At 38.7% G+C, this 27,168-nt stretch overlaps 2 protein-coding genes across 3 annotated transcripts; one reads left to right on the top strand and one right to left on the bottom strand.

Annotated features, from left to right (window-relative positions):
* The first annotated feature begins 955 nt into the window (after positions 1-955).
* Positions 956-24,923, top strand: MYEF2 (myelin expression factor 2). 2 transcript variants are annotated; one of them, XM_014874112.2, is made up of 17 exons: positions 956-1,191; positions 5,683-5,912; positions 7,119-7,171; positions 8,447-8,454; positions 8,566-8,659; positions 9,527-9,718; positions 10,354-10,507; positions 10,913-10,962; positions 11,049-11,112; positions 11,266-11,367; positions 11,567-11,617; positions 11,693-11,761; positions 12,044-12,142; positions 14,403-14,474; positions 15,695-15,897; positions 16,008-16,059; positions 17,812-24,923. In XM_014874112.2, the coding sequence occupies exons 1-17, from the start codon at positions 971-973 to the stop codon at positions 17,973-17,975; spliced, it is 1,878 nt and encodes a 625-aa protein (XP_014729598.1). In that variant the 5' UTR covers positions 956-970; the 3' UTR covers positions 17,976-24,923. The 2 variants fall into 2 exon arrangements, with proteins under 2 accessions (XP_014729598.1, XP_014729600.2); XM_014874114.2 differs by lacking the exon at positions 14,403-14,474.
* Positions 17,790-27,126, bottom strand: SLC24A5 (solute carrier family 24 member 5). Its single transcript, XM_014874116.2, has 9 exons — positions 27,005-27,126; positions 26,574-26,753; positions 25,200-25,283; positions 25,007-25,110; positions 24,591-24,691; positions 23,556-23,839; positions 22,406-22,612; positions 19,568-19,669; positions 17,790-19,018 (listed from the first exon to the last, which is right to left on the bottom strand). The coding sequence occupies exons 1-9, from the start codon at positions 27,096-27,098 to the stop codon at positions 18,696-18,698; spliced, it is 1,479 nt and encodes a 492-aa protein (XP_014729602.2). The 5' UTR covers positions 27,099-27,126; the 3' UTR covers positions 17,790-18,695.
* Between the last annotated feature and the right edge of the window lie 42 nt (positions 27,127-27,168).

Raw genomic sequence — 27,168 nt, 5'->3', positions numbered from 1 at the left:
TGTATGAATTCTGTATTTTATCTGAGCTCTCCCAACACAGATTAAGGGCTGGTTGTATCCAAATCCTTCAGAATTTGGGAACCTTCAGTTCACAATGAATATAGGGATCTTCTTAATGTTGAGGGGTACTGAAATGTTTGGAAAAAGACCATACAAATTTTTTTTAATCAGGTATGGTGTGGCCAGCAGGACTAGAGCAGTGATCATCCCCCCTCTACTCACACTGGTGAGGTTGCACAATGAATCCTGTGTTCAGTTTTGGGCCCTTCACAGCAAGAAGGACATTGAGGTGCAGAAGTGTGTCCAGAGAAGGGCAATGGAGCTGATCAAGCGTCTGGAGCATAGGTCTTGTAAGGAGCATCTGAGGGAGTGTTCAGCCTGGAGAAAAGAAGGCTCAGGAGGATCCATTAATGCTTTCTACAACTGCCTGAAAGGAGGATGTAGCCAGGTGAGAGTTGGTCTCTTCTCCCATGAAACAAGTGATAGGGCAATAGGAAATGGCCTGAACTTGCACCAGAGGAGGTTTAGGTTGGATATTAGGAAAAAGTTCTTCACGGAACGGGCTGTCCATCACTGGCACAGGCTGCAGGGGAAGTGGTGGAGTCACCATTGCAGGAGGGATTTCAAAGACGTTAAGATGTGGCACTTGGGGACTTGGCTTAGTGATGTACTTAGCAGTGCTATAGTAAAGGGTGGACTTGAAGCTCTCAGAGGTTCTTCCCAACCGAGCTATTTCTGCGACTGAGCGATTCAGTGACTCAGAGCAGGCGGCTGTTGTGAGGCGCAGCGGCGGCCATGGCGGCCAGGCAGTGCTCGCGTCGCCACGGCAACGCACAAAGCCTCGGCGCGCGTGCCCTCCCCCGGCCGCGAGCGGCGCTCTCGCGAGACTTGGCGCGGCGCGGCGCGGCGAGGCCGAGGCGGTCGGGGCCCGTTTCAAACCGGCGGTCGCTGGGCCGCGGCCCGGCACGAGATGGCGGAGAGCGATAGGGCGGAGGCGGCCGCGCCGCGCCGAGCCGAGGAGGCGGCCGGCCAGGCGCCACAGCCGTCGCCGCAGCAGCAGCAGCAGCCGCAGCAGCAGCCGGCACCGCAACAACAGACGCCGCAACAGCCGCCGCAGGATGAGGAGGCGGCGGCGGCGGCGGCGGCCGCGGCACCCGGTAGCGGCGCGGGCAGCGCAAATGGCGTCAAAATGTGTGTGAGAGCAGGGCCGGGAGGGTAGCGGGGGATACGCGGCCGGGGGTGCAGCGGGAGGAGGTGGCCGGACCCCCCCGCCCCCGTGGCTCCTCCTCCGCGGGGTCGGGGCACGGCCGGGGCCGGGCGGCGGGGGGGCCCTCCCGGCCCGGGAGCTCGGGGGGCCGCGGCCTGGGCGCGGGGCGGGTGGCGGTTCTCGGGCAGCGGCCCCGAGGGCTGCGCGCTGCGAGGCCGCCCCGCAGGGCTGCGCTCCGAGCCCCGGGCTCTGGTACCCGGCGGACCGGTTCCCACGGGATGCTCCTCCAGGAGTGTTCTGCATCGCTTCTGGTGCCGTTTACGTTTCCGCTTCGTGCTGAAACGTTGTTATTTGTAAAGTCGTTAAGCTAGTCTTTTGTTTACGTGAGAATGGTAAGACAGACCTATAGTAATTTACTTTCTAAAAACAAACCCCGCACATGCATGCACGAAGTTTTCTTGGAAACGGTAACATTTTCATACACGGAGTATGTAAAATTATGCTTTGTATAGTAGGTGTAAAAGGAACTTAGTATAAGGGAGCTGTAAGTACCAGCTATCTGGAACAATACCGTGGATAACTTTGTATGCGTGGTTGTTCTTGATATCAGGCTTTGAGGGTTGTTTCTCTTTACATGAACTAGGTTTTGGCCTAAGATCGTTGGAATTTCAATTTCTCTTCCAATCTCATTCAGATCTTGGAGGGAAATACATTTCCAGGAGACTTACAGTACATCAAAGCTGTTGGTGTCTGTGAAGTTTTGACATGTTCTAAGCAGCCGTGCTCTGATACTGTTGTGTTTAAAAAAATGCTTGTGGGATCATGTTCAGTATAAAGCTGGAGGAATAAAGATGTACTTCATGCCTTTACTTGACTCTGTAAAATTTAGTTTAGTTTACAAGCTATAAATTCTACTTTACTCTAAAATTGAATTTGTGGATTTGTGGTTTTTCCCCCTAGTCTGGCCCTCAGCTTCTAAACTGCACAGATTAGAATTGTATTTTCACAGGATGGTTGTCACCCTTTTGCCCCTTTTAGGTGTATAAATTTTATTGCCTTTTGAGGTTGCTACTGCTGAAATTATATGTTTTCTCTGTATCCCTCCTGTCAACAATATCTTCTTTTCCCTCCAAAACCTCACAAGCCAATGAAAAATCCCAGTCATCCTATGTGGTAGAAGTCACAACTTGAAGTTTGAAAGTAATGGGGGTTCTTGGTAACAGAAATGCAAATCTTACTCTTTCACATACAGTTTCTAATCTTCCCCTAAACGGGTGTACAAGGGATTAAGCTGTCAGTGTGTAGGTGAAATGTATTACTTTAAAATAAGTATTTCATTAACCTGATTTGCTTAGCATTCATTAAACTGGAGAGGAATCCTGGCTCAGTTTGCACGCTTCCCTAAGTTTTTTGTGTTGGGCAGTGGAACTGTTCAGCACAACAAAGCTAAAGTTATCCATGTGCTTTGGAATCACATGCTATGAACTTCTTCCATTTCTGTCTGCTTATTCTGCACACTTTTGAGGAGAGGAGCAGAAGTTTGTTTTTAAAAAATCAAGTTTTAGGGCTTTCATGTTGATACATCATATGCTTATTGTTTTTAGGCTTCTACTTTTGCATGTGGAAAGCTTGTCTTTTGTCTTCAAAACTTTATGGAAAGTTCAAAAGCTTTTTCTTTTCCAAAGGTATAATTGATCTTTCAAATCAATGAGCATATGTATTTTTTTTTTAAGAACTAATTGCAGACATCTTTTTTCCAGTCCTAGGAATGGTGATGGTCTGTGATTTCACAGGCAAATATTAATTTAATGTAGGAAATGTGTAGCTCATACAAAAGGTAAAGATTAGAAATTACTGTTGTTTTTCCCCCCATGAAAATGTCACTTCACAATTTCTGAGTCTGGCTTTTCTGTGGTCTGTAGGTGACTAAAGTGACACTGCTTTGAGTGTATTATTTGATTGAAATTATTTTTAACATTCAAGGAGGAGGGTAAGAGTTGTAAAAGGATCTCTGCCTCTGGCCTGTTCACTGGCCTGTGTTGGTTTTGGCAGATGAGTTTTGCAAGAAGGATTGTTTCTTTAATTAATCCTCTATTTTCAGCAGCCTGGCTGTGATTCCCAGACCAAGTGCAGTGTTGCTTTATTTCCCAGGTATAGGAGTTTGTGCCAGGCTTGTATCTTCTGTGCTTTTTACTGATTTGTACAGGCAGGTCTTGCAGAGCCTCTGGATTCCATATTTGGAGACTTGTCTCATCCTGTGCACCAAGGGGCTTTTTCATAATCCTTTAAGCAGGAAAGAGCTTAAAAGGCTGAAGAGAATCCATTTCTCTAATCCTAAAACTTAAGGAAGAACTCAGATTTTTACTAGGAGTCTCGTTGGGCAGGAGTTTTGCATTTGCAGATGGGATTGGAAGGAACTGATCTGACTGGAAGACCTGATACTCAGCTCTTTGCCTCCTCCCTGAATCCCTCCAGTTCCTACATTGTTCCCTTCATTTCACTTCATTACACAGCCACACAAGAATTATGTTGTCACACAGACAGGGTGGTGTGGAGGAGGGATGATGCAGAGGAACGTTGGAGGATGCTTGAACCAGATAACGTGTTGTTGACTCGAGATGTTTTAGATTTTACAAATACTTGCCCCAGGGGAGTATCCATGCATTTCCCAGTTGCTAATCCACGAGTAAACACAAGGACTGTGAAGTTAATCCCATATGAGTATTTCAAAATTGGGGAAAAAGTCATGGGAGAAATATGGCTATATTTGAATGTACTCTTCCCTGAAAAGTGCCCAGGCTTGAGTAGATGATACATTTAGCTTCATAAAAATCTTCTTGCATGCGCTTTTGAGTACAGGACTGCCACTTACTGTTTTGTTAACTGTGCAGAGAGCTGAAAATCTGTCTGTTAATCAAAATCACTGTTTTTGCCATATGCTGTGGTTGTAAAACTCAAATGCCTGGAACCTTCTGAAGTGTCGAAATGAGATAAAAACTAAGCCTTCTAAAATGTGGGAAATATAGTAAAGATAGCAATGTAATTTAAGAAAGGAGGTTCACATTCATTCACTTCTGTCAGTCCTGTAGGACAGCACCTTCTAGTTGTTCTAACTCAAAATGCTAATTCTGGCTTTTAAAAATACATGTTTCTGTAAAAGTACTTTTTAAGTTTCTCTTTAAGTAGACAGTGATGTGTAGTTAAAGATGCTAAGTAGCATCTGTTTAGTGGATCACATTTGTGTGACTTTATTCAGTGGATTCTTTCAGTTCAGCAGTTCTCCTTTTTAAAAGTAACAATTCAGGCATCTTGAGCTTCAGCATGCTAAATGACCTGGTGATGGTAACAATATCAGGAACGCTGAAGAGTTATAGATATTTCTTCTAATTCTGTTGAAGTGCATGGTCTTACTGAAATTGAGATTTGGACTGCCTTAAAAGAGAAGCAGCCAATTTTCTTGCATTTTCATCTAAAAAAAAATATTTTGAAAGGAGAATTTCGGTGCTATTGGTGAAGTTTCGAAAGACGGAGGGCCAGGCATCTGTTTTCTTGTTTTTAGTGGATAATACCTAGTTACTTAATTAGTCTTAGATTCATAGCATGGCTTAATACAGCTGTTTCCTATGCATTTAGCAAGTTTTCAAATTCTAGTTGTGTTAAGCAGTGAAACTGAAAAAATATTTGTTGTTCTTAGTTGAATTTTAATTTCTGTCTGACAGTAGTCTGGCACAAATTGCGAATAAAAATTATTTATAGGGTAGATAAAACATAATTTGATATAAAACTAATTTGAGTTGATTTAGATATACTATTTTTCCATTGAGTGAAGCATCCTGAGCTGTTTCAGTTCCCAAGCTTAGACTGTTTCTACTCCCACTTCTGTGTTGAATATCCTGTAACTTGTCCAAGTGAGGTGTGAACATTACCAAAGCACCAAGGCATGGGTACTGTAGCTGATTTTTCACTCTTTCTGTTTTGGGCTTTGTAGTAGTTTCATAGTTCCATCTTTCTGAGTCTTGACAGACAGGATGTGCTGGCACAGGTTGCCCAGAGTTGTGGATGCCCCATCCCTGGAAGTGTTAAAAGTTGGATGGAGCCCTGAGTAAGGTGATCTAGTGAAAGGTGTCCCTCCCTGCCCATGGCAGGGGGCTTGGAATTAGGTGATCTTTAACGTCTCTTCCAACCCAAACCATTCTAGCATTCTATGATTCTGTGGAATGGAATGTAAAGGAATTAGTAAGGTGTACTTTCTTTACTTAATATTGTATCATTTTTTTGTTCTTTATAAAACAGTGAATTTTGGAATTACTCTGGTAGCATGAATTTATTTTTCCTAATTTGAAAAGCAGCATTTGACATCTTGGGAATTCCAATATCATAAGAAATATGCAATTATATAGATAGGAAGTGGGACAGTCTAATGATCCAACACAAGACTAATAGTGTTTTTGTTTGGGTTTTTGTTTTTAATGTAGGGATAATGATGAGACAGCAAAAGAAGGGAAAGCACCTGTGAAAGAGAAATTCGTTGCAAAAGCGAAGGCAATCCCTTCTCTTGGAAACAAGAATAGATTCCACCCCTATGCAAAGGAGAAGAACACAGGCTCTGGAGACAAGAAGGCTGTTAATCGCAATAGAGTTTTTATTAGCAACATCCCGTATGACATGAAATGGCAAGCTATTAAAGACCTGATGAGAGAGAAAGGTAACTTATTCCTTGTGACACACTTCCACAGAAACTGATAGGGCTTCAATGCAACCGATGTGTCCTTTGAGCCACACAGATTTGATTTGACTTTTTGTTTTGGCCTTTACTTGGTACATCTATCTCCCTTCCCCCTCTTTCATCCGAGACAATTGCATTGCAGGGTAGGCTGGGTAAATGAAGTGCTCACAATCTTCTGCCATTCTGGTGTGACAGTAGAGAGTATATGCATGACCTCATGAGTTCTTAAAGAGATTGTGTTTTGTCTAGTTGTAGTTCTTGTAGATTTCTTTTTCTCTAAGGGCTATTGTATTTAAGCAACACACGAAGTGTGTTAACCTGAATAATAAGGGATGTCTTTCAAAAGTTGTTTTGTATTTCTTTGGTGGAATCTGGCTGTGGCATTAACTTTGTCTGCATTGTCACTACTGCCATGACTGTTTGTCTGGAGCTTTTTCTTAAAAGCTTGTTACTATTGTTGCAGTTCTGATAGAGAAATCTGACTACCCCAAAAATGTTATTTTACATTTGGGGTAAAATAACGATAATATATTGATTTTGTAAAAAGTTAGTTCTGTGTTTTCCTTGAAAAATTGATTCTTCAAAAGTAATGCAAAGCACACTTGGCTTTTAGGCTGTGAAAAATGCCAGACCCCCCTTCTGTAACTGCTGGTTTATCTGTTGTAAGGTGACGTGACTATTTGATTGGTTGATTTACTTAAACTTCCTACTTTAGAAAGTGAGTCGCTTGCTGTGCAATATTTGATGTGTAAATTTGGTTATTATTGAAGGCAAACTTTTGATTGAAGATATTCAGGTAGAAAGTCACCTTAAAACAGGTGTTGTGAGTAGGATGATAAATGTAACACTTTTCAGTGAACGTTGACGTTTCATTTGTTAGGTTAAGGGACTGTGTATATCTGAATTTGTTCACCAACTATATCATACTGGCCAAAATATGATCTGTAGTATGAATTAGGTTAAATATAGTTGTTTGTTTTTAGCTTTTGAGAATGTGGCTGCTGCATATTTCTGAAAATTAGCTAAATTATATAGCCATTGACAGGAGGTATGCTGGTCTGGTTTTGATTGTTGGTGAATAATAGGTGATTCTCTGTAGACTTGTGCACAGGGGCACAGTAAAGAAAGATACTGGTGTTTAAATGCATTGTCTCTTGGTATTTTCCCTTTGTATGTCTTATGTAGTTGGTGAGGTTACATACGTGGAGCTGTTTAAGGATGCTGAAGGAAAATCAAGGGTAAGTGCCGTGGGCAACAATCTGCTAGAGGTTTAAAAGTTCCTCAGCAGTTTTATTTTTGTATAATACCTATACCAGTTATTGGAAAGTAAGTTTCATTTTTACACTGATTTTCATTAAGGTAGCCTTGAGGATTCTCTATTAGAAGTAGTCTGATACCTTCATGCAACTCTCACTAGCTGGTTGTAAGGGACAAAGTACTTCTGTAAATGTTAACAAATTGCATTTACTTAATTCTTCTTTTTAGCCAACATCTTTGTCTTGGTACAAATCTGTTTCATATAAAGGATGTTCATTAAATCAATCATTTTATTTAAATTTTGTTAGTGTAGTATTCTCTTCTTGGGGCCAATAAATATAAAAAGTTAGCTAAGAATATACTGGGTGAAGTGCCTGATTTCACAGCTTTGCAGGGTTGGTACTTTTAAACAATGGCTCAGTGCTATTTACTTTCTTAAAACTAAATGGATGGAGATTGTTGGTAGCCAACAGAGTGCCTGCAATGAGGCACTAATAATGAAGATTGTTAAAGCTCCTCTGTCTTCTTAATAATAGTCAAAAGTTTGGCCAATAGCAGCTCCAAACCTGCAGTGAGAACGTGAGAAATGCAGGTTTGAATCTTAACTGAGGTTGTATCAATTGTTGTAAATGACTTCTTTAATACTTGTTAAAACTAAAACATGCTGTCAGCTTTGCAATACTTAAAGAAATCCTCAACTCTTTGCTTTATAAGAAGGATGCTGGTGCAGTCAATAAGGTTATTTTCTTATAAGGCAATTTCTCAATTATGCTGTAGTACTGAAGAGGTATGCAGACTGCTTTTTCATTGTAGTGGTGTACTTGATATAGGTAGATTTGAATTTTGTAGTTAGTGGACAGCTTTTAATGACATCACGAGTGTCTTGATTGGTTTTTGGTTATGTTTTGGGGTTATTTTCTTTCCACCCTTTCCCTCCTACCTCCTCTTCCCAGTTGTCCTTACATGGATCTGTGTGGCATTTTTCCAATTCTGGTTTGACTCAAAGAGCTTAAGAGACAATGTATTCTCTTGCATTTGACTGGTATGTATGCTGAGAAAGCAGGAGAAATTCAGATTGGCTACCACTAAAGAGCATATATTACGGATTTGGAAGCTGAAAATAACTTGTATAGTTACTTAACAGTGAACTGGGATCTTTAACTGGAATCTTCATTGCTGTGTCATATGTGCTGACTGACTTCTTGTTTTTTTGCTTGTTTTCTCTTTACATATGATGACAAATCTCGTGGATGTAGGGTTGTGGGTAAGTTTCTTTTTTTATGTGTGTAGAAGCACACTGCTATCCAAACATTCTTTTAGTTTTAGCATGTTAAACTTTATTTTAATACTCTAAATGTTTTGGTCTCTTTCTAAGCGTGGTTGAATTCAAAGATGAAGAATTTGTTAAGAAGGCATTAGACACTATGAACAAATATGATCTTAGTGGAAGACCCCTGAATATTAAAGAGGTATGTTTGTTGCTGCTGTTTTGAATTTGAAATGGTGAAGATGCTAAACTCCTGAGATGACCATACAGCGTTTTGAGAATCTTTGATGTATAATTTCCAGTTTCATTATTTCTGAAGTTTTCTTAATGGGCTGAACTGCCTGTTGTCTTGCAGAAGGTTGGATACTATGCCAAGCAAACTGACAAAAAGTATGTCTTAAAGTCAAAATAATCTAATGTTGTTTTTTGTTAAAACACTTTACTTCATATTCTCTTACCTTATTGTCATCAGGTCTTTTCCAACCTAAGTAATTCTATGTTTATATTGCTTACCGGCTTCAAAATATGACACAGAATGAGCTAACTATTAAACCACTACATGTGTGCAAACATGGGGCTGGAAATGGAGAAGTTGAGCACTCTGGAAAGTGAAATAACGTCAGCATTTCTGTTGTATTGCTGCAGCATATGATGGCATCTGATGCAGCTCTTCCTGTCCTGTTACAATTTTAAAAAGGGTATTAATAAATAATACAAAACCACCACCTAACTAAATAAATTCAGGTCTTGAGTGCTAGACTAACAGTCCTTTAGCTTGAAATCTTTTCTACTTGTCCATAGGCTAGGTACAGCATGTGAAGTGGCAGTGCACGCTTCCTCAACAAGTGCTTTGCCAATATGCCTCAGCCCTCATCTGAGAGGACCCACCTCTAGAGGTGAGGGAATTAGGTCTCCATGCTAATTCAGTTCATGATCCCTCTGACATGGACAAGTGTATTTCTTAGTTGATAATTTTGATGGGTTTATGCAGAATTTCTAATGGTACCATTTTGTTTGTTGCAGTCCAGTTGTTGATGGTTAAGTGGCTTTGTTTGTGCCCACATTTCAGGATCCTGAAGGGGAACATGCTCGTAGGGCACTGCAGCGGGGAGGAGGGCAGTTTCCAGGGGGACACGGACCTGATGCAGCACCTGGAATGATGAATTTACCACCTTCTATTCTCAATAATCCAAACATTCCTCCTGAGGTTATCAGTAATTTGCAAGCAGGCAGGCTTGGATCCACGATTTTTGTTGCCAATGTAAGCTTAAATCTGTGTTTTATAACTTTGTTTGATCTTTGTAAGACATCTTATACCCGTGTAGTTCAGTTTTAATATAAAGAAGAGATTGGAAATAGTTCACAGTTAGTATATTCAATTGAAAATGTTGGGTATGTGTTCAGATTTTGGACATATATTAAACTCTTGAGACTGACATGCACTTCTAATTATTGCATTCATCTGTTGATTCAAAAATATTTTATACATCTTTTCACTATTTACAATTGCATTTCTTTTTTATTAAATATATCTTCAGTTTATCTTGCTGGTTACCTTAGACTAACACAATAAAGTTCCAACAAATACAGTGGTTCAAGTACTTTATTAGCACAAAAGACTACTGTATTTATATGAGATCTCATGGAATTACAGCTGCTCTTCTCAAGAAACAACCCAATGGTGTTGTGTTGATTAAAGTAAAATACATGTACACAGAGTAAGTTGTTGACTTTTTGGACTTTGACACAGTGTATGTATATTACAAAATCTCAAGTATTTGCAGTTATCAAGCACTTTGTCAATGAAGAGTTAACAGCAATGCAGAAAATCTTTTCCAAATGTAGTGGCAGAACAGAGATGTGCACTGAAATCACTGATGTATTTCTGTGTTTAAGCTTGACTTCAAAGTTGGCTGGAAGAAACTGAAGGAGGTATTCAGCATTGCTGGAACTGTGAAGCGTGCAGACATCAAAGAAGATAAAGATGGCAAGAGTCGAGGAATGGGAACAGTTACCTTTGAACAAGCAATTGAAGCTGTTCAAGCAATATGTATCCTTGGTTTTGAAAAATAATTGGTCATATATTGATTAGTGTTTAATGGTTCTGCAATGTGTAGTTTTGCAAATGGTGCTTGTTTGTCTTGTAGCTATGATACAGAGACTAAAGTGTAATAATGTGCAGATTACATTTGTAATGACTGAATTTGCTACTCAATTCTAAAAGTTCCTCATGATGTTGAACAAAACTAAAATACCTGGCAGTGTGGCAATTGTGAAACTAATGTACCTAACAGCATGTATTACGTCTTCTGGCCCTTAAATTGGGTTGCTGAAGATAAGATAGGGAAAGATATTTCTGTACAATTACTGTGTGTCTTATAAGAAGTTACTACATGAATTCTTCAGAAACAGTTAAAATTGCCTCCTTAAGATTCCTTGACTTGCATTTCTTCAGCTATGTTCAATGGACAATTCCTGTTTGATAGACCCATGCATGTAAAAATGGTAAGTTGCTTTCATTTCTTTCTACTTTATATGTCTCTGGCAAAACATTGAAAGGATCATAGCATAACGTCGTTGTTTTCTATCAGGATGACAAATCAGTTCCTCATGAAGACTTCCGTGTTGTGGACAGCAAAAGCTCCCAATTACCTCGTGAGTACCTGCTCTGTTTACTACTCCTTGCACCTAGTATATGGTGATCCATGTTTTTTGGCACAGTTTAGTAACACTTTTGCTTACTGTGATCTCTGTGATACAGAGGAAGGTCTCTCTTCTGATCATACTTCTTTATTTTTTGTTTTTGAGGTGGTCTTGGTGGCATTGGTATGGGGCTTGGACCAGGTGGACAGCCCATCAGTGCAACACAGCTGAGCATGGGTGGTGGAATGGGGAGCATGGGTCCAGGAGGTAAATCCATATGCTTCATTTTTAAGTTATACAGAGCTAGTTAAAAATTTTAAAAGTTTAAAATTGTCATTTCTATGTTTGGAAAAAGTCAGATTTTTGACAAAGCAAGCCTTATGTAGTGTGCTTTTGAGATTTCAACTCTGACTTTTAAAAAATCCATTAGGGTGTACTAAGTGTTGTTTATCTTTTTGGTTTAAAGGTATGGGAATAGACGGCCCAGGATTTGGTGGAATGAGTAGAATGGGAGGCGGTACGTGCAATGAAGTTTTTTGCTTTAAATATTTCTTTTAATACTGTATAGAAAAGACTTTTCCTTATTTTACAGGACTTCCTGGATTTCGTGGAATGGAAGGAATGCCTAACATGGGAGGATTTGGAGTCAACCGAATGGGAGGTAGTTGAACACCGTTCCTGCACACCTACTAGTTTGCTAATGCTTATTTATTAAAAGCTCTCAATTTAGGGGTGGGTAATATAGATGAGTTCAAATGAAGTAGCTGCATGAGTGGAGACATAGGAACTGGCAGGAGAGTTGAGTGTGTAATAGGTGCGTCTGACTTGTGCATTAGACTCACTTCTATGTAAACAAGAAGCTGTGAAACAAGCATTGTAGGAGCATCAACTTAAACGTAAATAACAGAAATATTCCTGTTTTTTTTTGCTTTGTTCTTTACAGAAATGTTCCGTGGTGGAATGGGAGCAAACATGGAAAGAGAATTTGGTCGTGGTGACATGGCATTGAACCGTGGTTTTGGAGAGTCTTTTGGAAGGATGGGTATGGTAACTGTTAAATTTTCTGTGACATAGTACTGGAATAATTTTTGTAGAAGAAGAGGAGATCTTGTTTCACTTGGTCATTTTCTGTTCCTTCTCCCCCAGTCATTAGTGTAAAGATGTAATCTGAGTGTTCATTACAGTTACCACTTAAGACAGAAGTTCAGGTATGGAGGGTTTTTCCCCCTCCTCTGTAAAATATAAATGGAATATCTATTTGAGGAAAGCATTTACTTTCATACTCTTTATTTTGTGGTGTATTAAATCTTTGGGGTGTTGAAGTATATGCTTCTCATAATCCTGAACAAGCTGTCCATGTACAGCCTTTGTAACTTCCATAAGCCTGTTTTACAAATGCATGGTATAATACTGTTTTTACTGCAGATCAGGTAGCATTGGACAGGACTGTTGAATTTTGGTGCCCTCAGTTTTTGTTCTGCCTCCTGAGCTCGTATAGCTCAGAATGGTGTTTATTGGCTGCTTCTGTAACTGAGCCAGCATTACTTTGTTTATCGATGGTGTTGTTGGCAATGGGGTTGCCTCGAATGAGTTACTCTTCCATCTTCAGAGGTGTGGAAGAGCTCACCAGGGGAGCCTTCTTGTCTTTTGTTACTGTGCTGTTACCTGGATGAATCATAGAATCCCTTAGGTTGGAAAAGATCACCAAGTCCTACCTTTAACCCAACACTGCCAAGTCCACCACTAAACCAGGTCACCAAGAGCCACATGTACACGTCTTTTAAATCCCTTTGGGGATAGTGACTCCACCACTTCGTTGGTCAGCCTGTTTATATGATTGACAACTCTTCCTGTGAAACATATTTTCCTAATATCCAATCTAAACCTCCCTGGTTTAACTTGAGGCCATTTTCTCTCGTTCCATTGCTTGTTACTTGGTAGAAGAAACTGACCCCCATATCTCTGCAACCTCCTTTCAGGTAGTTAGAGCAGAAAGGTCCTCTCTGAGTCTTCTGTCTAGGATGAGCATCCGAGCTCCCTCAGCCATTCTAGACAAGGCTTGTGCTCCAGAGCCTTGATCAGCTTTGTTGCCCTTTTCTGGAAACACTCCAGCACATCTATGGCCTTCTTGTTGTAAGGGGCCCAAAACTGAACACAAAATGCATTATAGGAGACAGCTGTTCTTCCTCTTCCCTGTTTCTTGTACTTTTCCATTCCCTTAATTTACCTCCTTGAAAGAGAAGAACTGCTATGAGCATAAGATTCACGTGGTCTAAAAGTTTGATTTACTGATTTGTTTATTTAGTTAAAAAAATATTAGTTGAGGCAAGTCATAGCAAAGGGGAACTGTTGTGTGCTTCTCTTCAATACTCATAATTGTGTAGAAGTGGTAAGAACATAATAAGCTCGTCCTTTGAGCTAGTCTTAAGGCCTTGGGATAAATGTTTTAGAAATTAAGTGTATGCTTTAATTCTGGCTACTTGCATAAACATGTGTTTCCTGAGTGAAAATGCAAGGCCACTTCAGTTTTAAATGTTTCTGTAAGCAGTAGGCTTCTGAGTCTTCTGGTAACACGTTGTTTTAGAAATTCATGACCATGGCCACTGTGAGAAATAGATGTGGGTGTCTTTAATTCAGTAGATCCAGCAAGCTTCAATTTACAGTTTGTCAGTGATCTGACCATTTGAGTAGTGTCCTGAGAAGAAAAATTAGAGATTTCCAGCCTAAACTTAAATAATGGAAGGAAACTGTAGGGACTTTTAATAGATACTTTGTTTGATCAGGGAAGGCCTTAATGTACTCCTGTAACAATATTTAGGTTAATGGTATCTTAAAAAGAAATACTATGAAGGCATTTGGTTTTAGTAACCTTGAAATCCAGGAAGGTGTCTTTTGATTGGGCTATAGTATCAGAGTGGCGTTGAGGATGTTTAATTTGCAGCAGAATTGTTGACTTTTTATACTATCAAGTTTGTATAAGATGAAGCCTTGAGTTTTGAGTTGTTCTTCCCAATGTGGGAATTTAGTTTTATCATGTTTGTGCTGCTGGCAGGCTGTCAGAGGGGAGAAGAACTAGAAAGAAATCAGAGTAGTTTAAATCCTGTAGTAGAAAAGGAGAAACTTAATTTTACTTACTAGATTTTCCTATTTTGTTTGTATAGTAAAGACACACGTTAAAGTGCCCTTATAGAAAAATATTGCCAGGTAACATTGAGATCAGTGCACTTCATTAGTGTGTGCTTTGTTTTTTTCACTAACTGGTGGTTTCAGTGTATGTCACTTCATTATTTTTCTCTGTTTAGGTGGTGCAATGATTGGTGTTTTTGCAGGAGGAATGGGAGCACCTAGCATGGGCCCAGTAAGATCTGGAATGAGTAGGTTTAACTTGTTTCAATAGAACATAAATGCATAGGCAATGTAACAATACCGTGTACACCTACTTGTGTCAGAGGAACTTGCTGTAGTGTAGTGCCTTGCTGTTGATGGAAGTAGAATTCTGTTGCATGTGACAAGTCTAACAGTTCTCAAAGCTGTTTTGTTGAGGTAAAAGTTCAGAGGAAAACTAGCTAATAGAGTCTTTCCCTTAATCTTAGTTTTGGAATGGTTTCAACTTCTAGTTTGGAGGGAGAAGTGATTAAACTAAACTTGTGTTTCAGAAAAAAAGACAGGCAGAGTTATTTGAGTAAACTTCATGAAGCTGAACCTCAGTAATCTGTCATAATTGAAATAAAAAGTCAGCCTTCAATTTCAGATTATCACCCAGTTTAATTTTGTGCAAAGCTCCAATACTGAGTTTGTATTGCAGCAACTGTCTCCGTTCCTCAGGCTAGAGCAGATGAGAAACTAAAATCCTGCTAGTGCCAATCTTAGGAGGCATAAGGCTTAGAGAAGGTCCCTCATGCATGATCTTGATAGTTCTACTGTACACTCATTTTTAATTATGAATCCAGAAATATTATAGTATTTGAATGCTATTGCTTTTTGTTCTTTATATAAAATAAATTAGTATATTTTATTCCATGTATGTACTTTTTATTGGGGTTTAAACCATGACACTTAGGTTTACAGTACTTGCAGTAACTTCTGTTCTCAGCAAAAAAACCAGCCATCTCTAGAAGATTTTGTAATTGGGTATGGGTATGGCTGCATTAAGTAAAGATGACTGTAAATGCAGGAAGCCAAATAAAAATAGTGTATGTGATCAAATTATCTGTATCAAAGTATTGCCACAGTTACTTATTTGATCTTTTTGGTAAAGGGTATCATATTTTTATTAATTAAACAAGACAGACTTTACATCTGAATTCTTGTGTTCAACATTTTGCTGCATTAGATGGTATGACTAATAGCTTGATGCAGTTTGGTTTTACTATTATTTTAGAACTGACACTCTGTATCTTGTAATACTTTGTCTTAAAATACTAGCCATGTTCCTCAATAAATCACTGTGCATGTATAAGTTATGGTTTATATTACAGCAGTTTTAATAAAGTTATTCTTCTCCTGACACAAGAACTTTATTTGATACCAAATACTTGTGTGTTTATTACTAAAAGGAGATTTTATTTTATCCTCCATTTCTTTCTCTGTGTAGGTGGTGGAATGGGTGGTATGAACAATATGGCTGGAGGAATGGGAATGGATCGGATGGGTTCTGGTTTTGATCGAATGGGACCAGCCATGGGTGGAGGCCTGGACAGGAACATGGACATCGATCGAGGATTTGTGCCTGGCCCAATGGGAAGTGGCATGAGAGAGAGATTAGGCTCTAAAGGCAACCAGATATTTGTGAGAAATGTAAGCAATTAAATATATAGAAACCACAAGTGTATTTTGTGTGTATGCTTGATTACCTGCTCTTAATCTCATTGTAATATTTTGTTATCAATAATACTTTTTTATTGTAGCTTCCTTTTGACTTGACCTGGCAGAAGCTAAAGGAGAAATTCAGTCAATGTGGTATGTATATGAACCTTACCCCTGCTCATCTCCAGAGACTTCATGTGTTACATGGTGTTTATTAGATAACAACAGGAAGGCTATTGTCTGACTCTGAAGAAGAGTCTGGCTAGCTTAATCTTTGTTATTTCACCCAGCTTTCTTGAGTTATATAAATAATTTTTAGGCATGACAGAACATAAGACCAAAGTACAGTATGGGCTATGCTGGCTCTGAGTGCTCAGTTGCTATAAACTTTAACCTATTCCATTAATAAAATTACTCTTTGAAATTTTTCTTTTTTTGATATATTTCCTGGCCAGTAAAAGTATATAATGTAGTGTTTCCTATGAGATAAATATATGCAGAAGCCTGGGTCTGTCCAGGTCATGCATTACTTCAGAAATGGTGTGGCATCAAATCAGAGTTGGTAATTTTGCCATTGTAGCATTACAGGTTTTCTTATACATATAGATGATCCTGACGACCATATTTGCAGGCTGTAATGTTCCCCTGTATCTTAAGAAATAAAGGTTTGCTACAAATATTCAATAATGGTTTTTATCTAATACTGAAAAGTTGGTCTTTTCACAGAAATAAGTGAAAAATAAAGCTTGGGTGTAGAAATACATGACATGTTTTTCATGTCATAAAAATGTGACAACACACTTTAGAATGGAGAGCTTTAACTGAATTACAGGATGACTTCTTATTTTGGATAGACAGGATAAATAATGTAAAACATACTACTGATGCCTAAGAGTCATCATACAGCTGTTTACAGTTTTGATATAAATTAAACCTTGCATTTCAACTATGAAAAATTACAAGCTGTTGATTTTTTTTGTAGATGGAAGATATAGCACAACAGGTTCTTTCTTTTATCAGGTCTTCCTGTGCAACTTTCAGATAGTTCAGAATTTTTTTTTTATTTTCTTTGTGAACTAATGGATGTAGTAATTATGTTCACTTGCTTTTAAGAATTATAAGCAACAGATTGTGCTCATGTCAGTATTGTAAGGAAATACAAAGACTGTTTCCCAGTGTTCAGTTTCTTTCAGTGAAAGGCTAGTCTTACATTATATTTAAAAGTAAAAGGCTTTGTATTTCAGGGAAAAGTTTTTTGTTCCTTGTGACATTCAAGGGGCTTAGGAAGGGTGTGCTACAACACACCGTAAGCAAAAACTCATTAGCTCCAAGGAACTAAACATTCTCAGAGGTACCAGGACATCTTGATAAAAATACTTCCTTGTGAGCTGAATGTCCAACCTCAAGGAAGCTCAGCAGGAATTGAATAGTGTGTGCTACTTTTCCACTGCTCCCAGCCTGGTAACTTTATTGTTTTAAAGGCTTTAATTTTGCTCTGCAGCTTCTTAACAAAATTGCCTGATTGTGACTATTGCTTGGTGTGTTTTTGTGATAAACGTGGTGGACTGGATTAAGCTACAGTTCAGTTAATGCCTATTAATGACACCTGTGTCAGTATGAAACACAAACCTTTCCCTGAGTCTTATGGGGCACTTTGTTTCAAACTTGAAGTCAAATATAGGCATAGTTCAGGAAAGATTCAAGACAGCGGATCTGGATTCTTTCCTGCTGTTTTGTGCTGTGTCACCTTGCCTGAATGAGTCAATGTACCATCAGTCTGAAAGTGCCAATATAGTATGTTCCCCTAGATCTTACTTAAAAATGTTTTCTTTATGACTTGTGAGTTCTTTAATTTGTTAATGCAGTGAGAACTTGAAATAACCGCTGTTTAACTTATTTATTCAGGTCATGTAATGTTTGCAGAAATAAAAATGGAGAATGGAAAATCAAAGGGCTGTGGAACAGTCAGATTTGACTCACCAGAATCTGCTGAAAAGGCCTGTAGGATAATGAACGGCATAAAAATCAGTGGCAGAGAAATTGATGTCCGCTTGGATCGCAATGCATAATTTAAAACTGTGTGTTCAGGAACATTCCTATGTCTGTTTAGCTTCTCTATCTTAGTAAGTCATTTTTAGTAACATTGTATGCTTACAAAAGCTGTAAAAAGGAACTTTTAAATCCCACCAGCCTTTAACAGTATAGTGTTTAATATACTGTGATTCTTGTTAACTGAATCTTACTATGTTTGGTTTTTAAAGACAATTTGCCTGATTTTTGTTGTTTTTTTAGAGGCACTGAGCACCTGCAGGTCCCTATAGACTGTGGATTCTTTGGATGCTCAGTGCCTTTGGAAAATTAGGCCAAGTGTCTCTAGTCATTCAGTTTAAATGAATGGTTATACTGTTTTTAATAAAATAAGCCATTTTCTCTGTTAATCTCCAGATTGCATAGTGGGATTTATTTGGTGTTTTCTGATCTTTTTTTTCCCCTCCAGTGTGTATCAACATTGTAATGTAAAAAGTAGATGTCTTTTTCAGAATTTTGGTTTTATATGTGCGTTGTAGTCATACTGTAATTCTTGACTCTAAAAGAAAGGGCTCCAATTAGGCTGTGATGTTTTTGTTCTACCTAATATTACTTTAATGACATGACTTAGTTCTGTATATAAGATTTAGAGCCCAATGGGAGTTTGGAGTTAGTTTTTTTAATTTTATTTTGACTAAATGAAGAAACTGATTGTTTTCTCCTGCTTTTATTTTTTTCATCAGCATAATCACTGATTAAAACTAGTTACCACAGACCCTTGTAGGATTGTTTCCTATGATGCCAAGTTCATATAAAATTGATAATACAGTAAATACTAAGTACAGGACAAGACAAATTGTTCCCAATTTTTTATCTATTTTCCAGCCATTCAGGTGAACTGCCAGAAAAATAAAACCAACAGAACAGATAAGAGAAATGGCTGTGTATATCAGACCATTGCTGTTCACTTCTAGGGGTCCTGATGTATTTATGAAGGCAGTTTTTATAAACCAGGGTATTCCCAAACAGAGCATATCAAACACATTGGATCCTACAATGTTAGACATAGCCATATCTCCATTTCCTGTAAAAGAAGAAGTACAAATAAGTTGGCTTAGTTGTATTGCATGAAATTGCCAAACTGTTTTGGAGGAACAGACTGCCAGCCCTCAGTTTCTCACAGAGCACCCTTTTCAGATTTTTCGTCAGAAGAACTATAGTCACGATTCTACAGAACATGGGTACCACAACCATAGAAAGTCTCCCTAAATCACCAGCATCTGCACAGTTGCACTTAAAATTAAGCTAGATAGGCTATTATAAAGTCCAGTTATGTTTAAAATACCAAGACCTACAGTTGTGTTCTGCAGTAAAACTGTAATATTTAATCAACAACAACTAAACCAATCTAGAATACTTCTCTGAGATACTCTTGAGAAGTTTTTAAATGTCTGAGCCACAGCTTTTTCAGGTAAGCTATTTATTTATTTTTAGTAAACATAAGCTCTAAAATCTGGAGCACAAATTTTGAAGTTACTCCTGGAATTTATCAAAATGTTGACTGGAATTCTTTCTTTTTCTAGTACCTTTTAAACACATCCATTGGCATGAGCCTAAATACTAAAATCTTTACCTTTTCGAGCAACCAGCACACTTGCAACTGTATCTGGTACACTTGTTCCTGCTGCGAGTAATGTGAGACCCATTACTGACTCTGGGATTCCCAGCGTTTCACCTGCAGTTGAGAAATAATGGTAGGAAATCCAAGTGTGGTTTTAGTTAGAGTTCATCCAAAGAAAGTGCTTTGGACTTTGTTTGCTAGAGAAAGAATCAGTAATCATACAGTAATTTCAAATGGAATGTGTCAGCTAACCTTAACTACATGTGAGATGACTGAACCACAAAGCAGTTAAAGAGGAACAACAAATACCCTTTTCCTTGTTCTTCAAATCTGCAGTGGTCAAGACAATAACAATTGTGATTTTTTTTCTTCCAGATAAAAGTAGGAGTTTAAATATCTCATAAATTACTACTCTTTTTTTCCCTCAATTTCTAGAAAATACTATAGTCTCTCTTACAGTTTTGGGCATCTCATTGTTAGTGTTCAAAAATCTCATGAAGCAATAACTTATAATCATTCTTTTTAACCCCCTCAGGGGGAGGGGAAAAAGCACATGAATTTTCTTGGGGAGGACAGTCATTAAGATATGAGAATACTGTCTCAACTACATGCCTTTACCATTTCACTCCAATTAGAAAGTGATTTGGAAGAATCAACACGCAGGATTTTTATATGACTTGTAAGTACAAGTAACCCCATATAAGTGTGAGTTCCTTTAGGGAAATACTTGTTTGAATTTAAAAAAAAAAGTTTTAAACTGTTATTAGAAGGTCAGCTTATTTTTCCATAATCTCTATTTTTCTTAGCCCCAAATGTCCTGTAACTGTATTAATTTCTAACTTAAAATGCAGGGATTCTTCAAAACTCTTTTAGCAGTTGAACCATTCAGAAGCAACATTATGCTGAAGTATCTCATACCTCTAGTTAAGCTTAAACTTCTGTTCACTAAAATGTATCTTAATTTTTTTATTGTTGAAATCAGAGTTCTTACTTGAAATATTTTGACACATTTAATAAGAGCAATTTCATTTAAATAAGAGGCAGTATGCTAAGCTAGGTCAGCAATGCTTGTCTATTACTTACCAGCTTAGTCTAGAGCAGCCCCATAAATTTATGTTTGAAACTGTTGGTTTCAGAGGGACTAACACGATCCTGTTGGAGAATTTGTACTCTTTGTCCTTCCACCACTTCTAATAGATTTGTAGGATGAGGGACCAACAAATCAGCTTTTATAAACCATCCAGGCTGGAAAATAATGGTTCAGACCAAGGTGAAATACGAATGAACCAGCCTTATGTATCCAACATTAGTTTCTAGCCCTCTGAACGTTATGAAACAGAATATAAACTCAGGAGAAACTAATTTTTCTTTTTCTTAGATAGATTTCTATTTAATGTGTAGTGGTTCATTTTTTTTTTCTGGCAACTGACCACCAAGACAGAATAGTCTTACCTTTCTAGGCTTTTGCCAATTTTGTGTATCAGTAGCGATGTGTTGCTATAAGTAGTTAAATTTTCTTTGCCAGCAACAGAAAGATGTTCTAAGGTAACTTTGTTCTTGACCATCCCAGTTTAGTGCCCAGCTATGATACCTTTGTGACATTCTGATAGGCTGATTATGCAATGATAGAACCTTTGAGTCAACCTTCATGAGAGCCTGAACTTGAATATACTGTGTGTTTAACTTGTAGTGTTTTAACATGTAAATAGAATATAATTTACCTAGAAGTAGTGGGCCAAAGACCCCAGTACTACCTGTGATGACTCTTGAAAGTGAACTAATACACTCTGAATCTCCACTGTACCTACTTTCATATGAATTAATGCTTTGTATTGTAGAACAGCAATAATGTTGACTTGAATCCTGTTTCAAAGGCTTTTAGCATCCAGACGGTGAACCCTTGCTGTGTAGGTACAAGTGGAAAATGATTTAACCACAGGGTTTACATGGTGGGTATAATATCCAGTGATCTACTAGTAATTTCTCAAGGGTTTTCTGAATGCGTTGGTCTGTTTCTGCACTGAACAAGGAGCTATTCATATCTGAACTAGTAGAATACTTGAGTAGGATTAGTGAGCTATAATGTGAAAATGGCAAGCTTTGAAAAATTTCTGTAGAGTTTTAGTTTTGTTTTCTGCTTGTTCTTAAAATTAAAAACTGGATGTCTTTCAAGCTGACATGAGAAACAGTGAAATGAGGAGACCTTTAATACCTCAAAGTACTTTTAGGAGAAGGTTTTTTACATACAAGTTCATACCCCCTCTCTCACTTAAATGCAGTCCTTTTACTGCCCCACTTTATGATGCAGGTTTTTAAGAGGTCCACATATACACACTCCGAGAATGTTTAATAAACACCATTTGAGAAGTGTTTTGGCAGTTAATTTAATGCCAAATCTCTTACTGTAATGTTTGTGAAAAACACAGGTGTAGAAATTACAGATTTTTTCCAAAAACTTTGACCTCTAAATCCAGTCTTAGTGGATTTCATGTTTGTCAGCTTTCAGCATGACAAGTTTATTGTTGTGTGTGTGTCTAATTGTTTTGCTTAATGAAGCAGTTTAGTGAAACTCTGTTTTTAAAAATAGACCAGTTTTTTTGTAGCTACATGAAGTTCTCATTCATGTGATGGTAAGCATTGTGAAGCAGCTAAACTCTAAAGTGTTGGATCTTTGGATAGAAGAGGGTGGCAACTAAGCAGTCAAACGTAAGTTCCTGTTGTTTTTATTGTGTTTTTTTACATCACAGTCTGAGTTGCTAAACTGACTTTTAAAGGGAGACCTCACAGGGAAACCTCACAACTTTTTCAGTGATTCTTCACTGGTATAGCAACACCACTTTTGGTACCTACCTGCTATTGTTACCATCCATACAAGAACATAAGTTATTGCAGAAATCCATGCTGCTGAAATTAAAAATGTCACCATGAACCACTTCCTCCAAAACTGTCTTCTGCAATCTGGTATAGTTAAATAGAGTAGTGTGATAATAGGAAGCGATAACACCCACAAAATTCTCTTCATATCTGCTTCAGGCATGGTGAAGACATTCGGATGATCTGTTGAAGAAAAAGTAACTTTTAAATTGTAGCATTAAGTTTGAATCCATAGCATACAGTATATTACTGTCTTCTACTTGTGAGAATACTGAAAAAAGATGAAAAATAATTCTTTTTGAAGTTTCAGCTGTAGTATTACCCCGTACTTACATCTCTCTGGACAAAATTCTGAAATTAAGTACTTCTGAGGAGATTCTGCTTGTACACAAGAAAAACATTTATTCACAGTGAGAATAATCACTAGTAAAATCATCTCCCCAGGGAGTGGTGATTCCCCAGTGTTGGATACTTCTCAGATTCAGCTGAACAGGTGCTGACCCATTTGGGACCATGCTTTTGCCAGGGAAGTTTGGACCAGATAATCCTTGAGATCCCTTTCCAACTCAGTGTTCTATGATTAAAATGTTTTTTATTACATCACCAGGGGAGGACTAAGGTGGATGAAAATTAATTTTTTTATGAGGGTTTACCTGTAACATTTACCAGGAGTAAGTACCAACTGCTGTTTTTTGCCCAAGAGGAAACACGACCTGGGGCCACATCACAGCTATCCCTTTACTTTGATACTATTCATATTTTGGGCTATGAACCTTCCACTGTCATAAGGAAATAGTTATATTAGTACAGTACCCCTGTGGCTTTCGGATGACAGTGCATTTTACAGGCAGTGTTGCTGAAAAGTTTCAAATACAACAAAGACAGAAGTTCTACTATGACACAAATGTGCAACTGTCCTTGCATTCCTCTAGCACCTAACTTCATATGAAAACCATCATTCTGATTTTGCTCAATGTTATATTCCAGGTTATAATAATGATCTACTTAAATACTAAGCTGGAGTTCTTTAGCGAGCAAAATCTTAATACTCTCTGAGAACCTGCTCTTGATCAGAATTGATGCAGACAGGCATGTGGAGTGCTAGAGACAGGTGTAATACCTGTACCTTCAGATACTTCATCGAGCCCGTGTAAGCTTGTTGAAAGTTGAGAGTAGTCCAGCTCATCTTGAAAAATTCCACTGTCTGTTCTTGACTGTTGACGAATTAGAGGTCCACTCTCATCCCTCCATCCAACCAGTGGCTGCTGCTCTGCATTCTCTTCCATGGCTTTTGTAAAACATGTACAGCAGGGACTGAACTTTTTCATGAGGTATTGGTTGATTTTAATGTCAAAACATAGTACCAGAATATAACACCCATATATCAATAATAGGGATGCACTTTCATACCTAGAATGAAAAACAAGTTTTATATGACATGTAGTATAAAAGAACCCAATTGTGGGCATAATGAGAGAGAGAGAAAATTTGCATGAATAGCAAAAGGAGAACACACAAAAGCATCTATTTGCAATTGTATGGCTGCTGTCATGGAAGTTTGTGAGTGTCCCCATGTCCTTCAGCAGTTTGATAAACTCCCCTCCCCTGCAGAACTTTGTTTGTATACTGTATAGCTGCATGTTTTTTCAGGGGATCTTACTGATTGAACATTTTCCTGATGTTTGCAAAATTGAGTCTTCATGTAATGCTTTAATTATAAACTTCTAGAGACTTAATGCTGGACCTGACTGTCTTGTTGAAGTAACAGGAGTTTCAGTGTTGATGGAGGAGTTAAAACATCAGAAACTCATGATCTCCTGGCAGACAAATCTTTTTCAGAACAATGCTGCTGTGAAAGGAAAGGCTCAAAAGGAGTAAATGCTGAACACTAATTGCTATGTCAGAACAGTTGTGATAGAAATTGTGAAGTCTGTACAGACAGACCTATGCAGATCAAACTTCATAAATATGCAGAGTTTGAATGTTTAGGTAATAATCTTCACAAGCATTGTGACTTTTTCCAACGGGATGTTTATTTCTGTTAGTGAACGGCAGTTCAGGCTACTTGGAAGTTTGGGGCTTGGGGATTTTTGTTTGTTTTTCAAAACACTGTCTCACAAATCTCCAGTCAAGAGGAATTCAACACTACTTGTGCTCTTACCAGTAAATTCTGTTGTCAGATATCATGGCAAGGACCGCTGCTGCACTGATGGTATATGCCAGACAGTCTCTGAACAGCGGCCAACAGGACAGCCTTGAAACCTGCAGATCAGTCATGTACTTTTCTTAAACCTCTCTGTAATACTTTCACTAAGTGCTGTAAATGCTGCATCAATATGTTGTTTCTATATTATGTAAAAATTAAAGATTCTTAGGAATGACTTAAGTATGATATTTAACAAGTTAGTGTTTTTAAAAACTTTCATAGCAAGTTATCTTAAAACTGATTACATGCTGGTTTTGCTACTAAATAATAAACTTGGCAGTTGTCATAGTAAGTCTCTTGGCTTTTGTTGGCAAATGAGAAAGGGTACCTATTTGGTGCCTAGGAGCAGAATTATCAAAGTTGATACATACCACACTGGAAAACAGCCCACAAGCAGCAGAAATACCAAGAAGATTATATATTGCTGATCCAAGGATGGTGCTGACTCCAATATCTCCCTTTGTCACGAAAGCTCCTGTAAGGAAAATGACTCTCTGGTATGTTTCAGTTTGGCATGCAAGGAAAAGAATTCTAAGCTATAAGGGGACAAAACATATCTCTTACCTAGAAAAGCAGTGACAAGCTCTGGAGCAGAGCTTCCAGCAGCCATAAAAGTTGCTCCAGCAACATCCTGTGAGAGGCCGAGGCCTGAGGATAGAACAAAAATAATTGCTTAAAAAAAATGGATACTTCAGTAACCAACACCCTTTACTCTCATTAGTATAAATAGCTACTACTACAGTTTAATAGAATAAAGTATTTTCATATAGCATTTATATGAGATTCGTAAAATAATATATTGAAAATTAGCCTGATCTATTGGGTTAGTTTTATTTCTAACTTCATTACAGAAATTAGTTTAAATATCTTGTAAAATCAGCATTTGTATGCAAGATTTAACTATGTTTCCTATTGGTAATAATTGTGGGGAAATTCCATGGGCTGTAGTCTGATATTGTCATATGATCCAGATCAAGTCTGTCTATCTTCTAGGGAAATCTGTACTACTGTGTCTTCACATACCAGAAATGTTAGTTAAATTCAAACCAGTGCTGTGATCTTAAATTTTCATTTTGTATAGACAGTATAAGAGCCTGTGTCTTGCTTAAGAGAAACGAGATTTTTTTTCTGGCAAATTGACATTCTGAAATGTAACTCACTCCGTGGATCAAGTCCTGCAGACAAAGTACAGGGACGTATGGCTGGCCATGGCAAAAGTCTGACAAATGCTTATTTATCATCAATAAACAAAACACCAGCTCTTATGGCAGTGTTTAAGCTTACATTTGCTGTAAGTATTCTGATTTGGAGAGGGTTTTCCAATTCAGGGATGAGTTTCCCTAGGGAATTTTTTTAATTCTTGGCAGTGAAAAGCCGAACTCTCTGCCAAGACCATCTCTTTTCTTCAGTGGTCTGCTGAAGCCAGGGGAATTGTTGCAGGTTGATTAGATTTCTTAGAACTGTGGTAACCATAGAATTCCTCTCCCTCCTGTGTCATACCTTTAATATGTTAGCAGTAGCTCCTCCTGACACTTGTTCACTACTTTCAAAGAAAAACAACCCTAGGAAGAGTTTTGGTTTCACACATCACCATCTCTCCTTTTTTTTTTTTTTCTTTTACTAATAGTTACCTGGATATAGTACTGTGCAACTCAAAGTTACATTGTCAGTTTAGTTAACACTGAGGATTCCTCAGCTTTTCTTCCAGGCAGAAAGAAAGCAAATATTAAATGAATACCTGTGCAGTGTAATCAGTACGTTTTTTCAATAAAATATTGATCCAGTGTATCAAATTAAATATCGTATGGACACATCTGTGCATGGAAAATGAAACTTTCAGTTTTCTTTCAGAGCACTCTTAACTTTGAAGCTTTTTAAAAGAGAAAGTTTAATGCCAAGCTGCTCAGTTTTACGGAAAAAGATCAGGATGTCACTTACATTCACTGATGATCTCTAGGGAAGGTAGGAAGTAATCATCACACACAATAGACACGGCCAAAAACATGTACAGTATAATTATGAAGTAGATAACGATTCCTCCATCCTTCCTTTCCTGCGGTGTGAAAAATCCTTCAGGAAACTCCGATGAAGACGAGAGGATGCAACGCGTCCCGTTTTCTGAAAATCGAGTGCAAAAGTGTTACATATCCTGACAGCTTCCCCTTCCTCAGGCCGCGGGACGTCTGCGGATTCGAGCTCCGGTGGATTTCGCTCTCTAGCACAGCAAGGACCGCTGCAGCGATGCCACCGGAGCGCCGCACACCTGCGGCGGGGCAGAGGCGCCCGCGGGACGCGCTGCGCAGAGCTCGGACGGACCCCGGGGTCCCCTCCCGGGGTCCCCTCCCGGTCCCCTCCCGGTCCGCCCGTACCCGCGGGGTCCCGGGGCCGCTGCGCCCGCGCTCCCCAGGCCGCGAGCGCCGCCAGCACCACCAGCGCCGCGCGCCGCCGCGCGCCCGCCCGCATCGCCCGGCCCGCTCCGAGCGCGGGCGGCTCCTCTGAGCTCCGGCGGCTCCTCCGACAGCGAGCGGCTCCT

Source organism: Sturnus vulgaris, chromosome 13 (assembly GCF_052056855.1).
Source record: "Sturnus vulgaris isolate bStuVul1 chromosome 13, bStuVul1.hap1, whole genome shotgun sequence".
Taxonomy (NCBI): domain Eukaryota; kingdom Metazoa; phylum Chordata; class Aves; order Passeriformes; family Sturnidae; genus Sturnus; species Sturnus vulgaris.
Note: the sequence above shows the minus strand (reverse complement) of the source record. Positions and strands in the feature narration are given on the sequence as shown.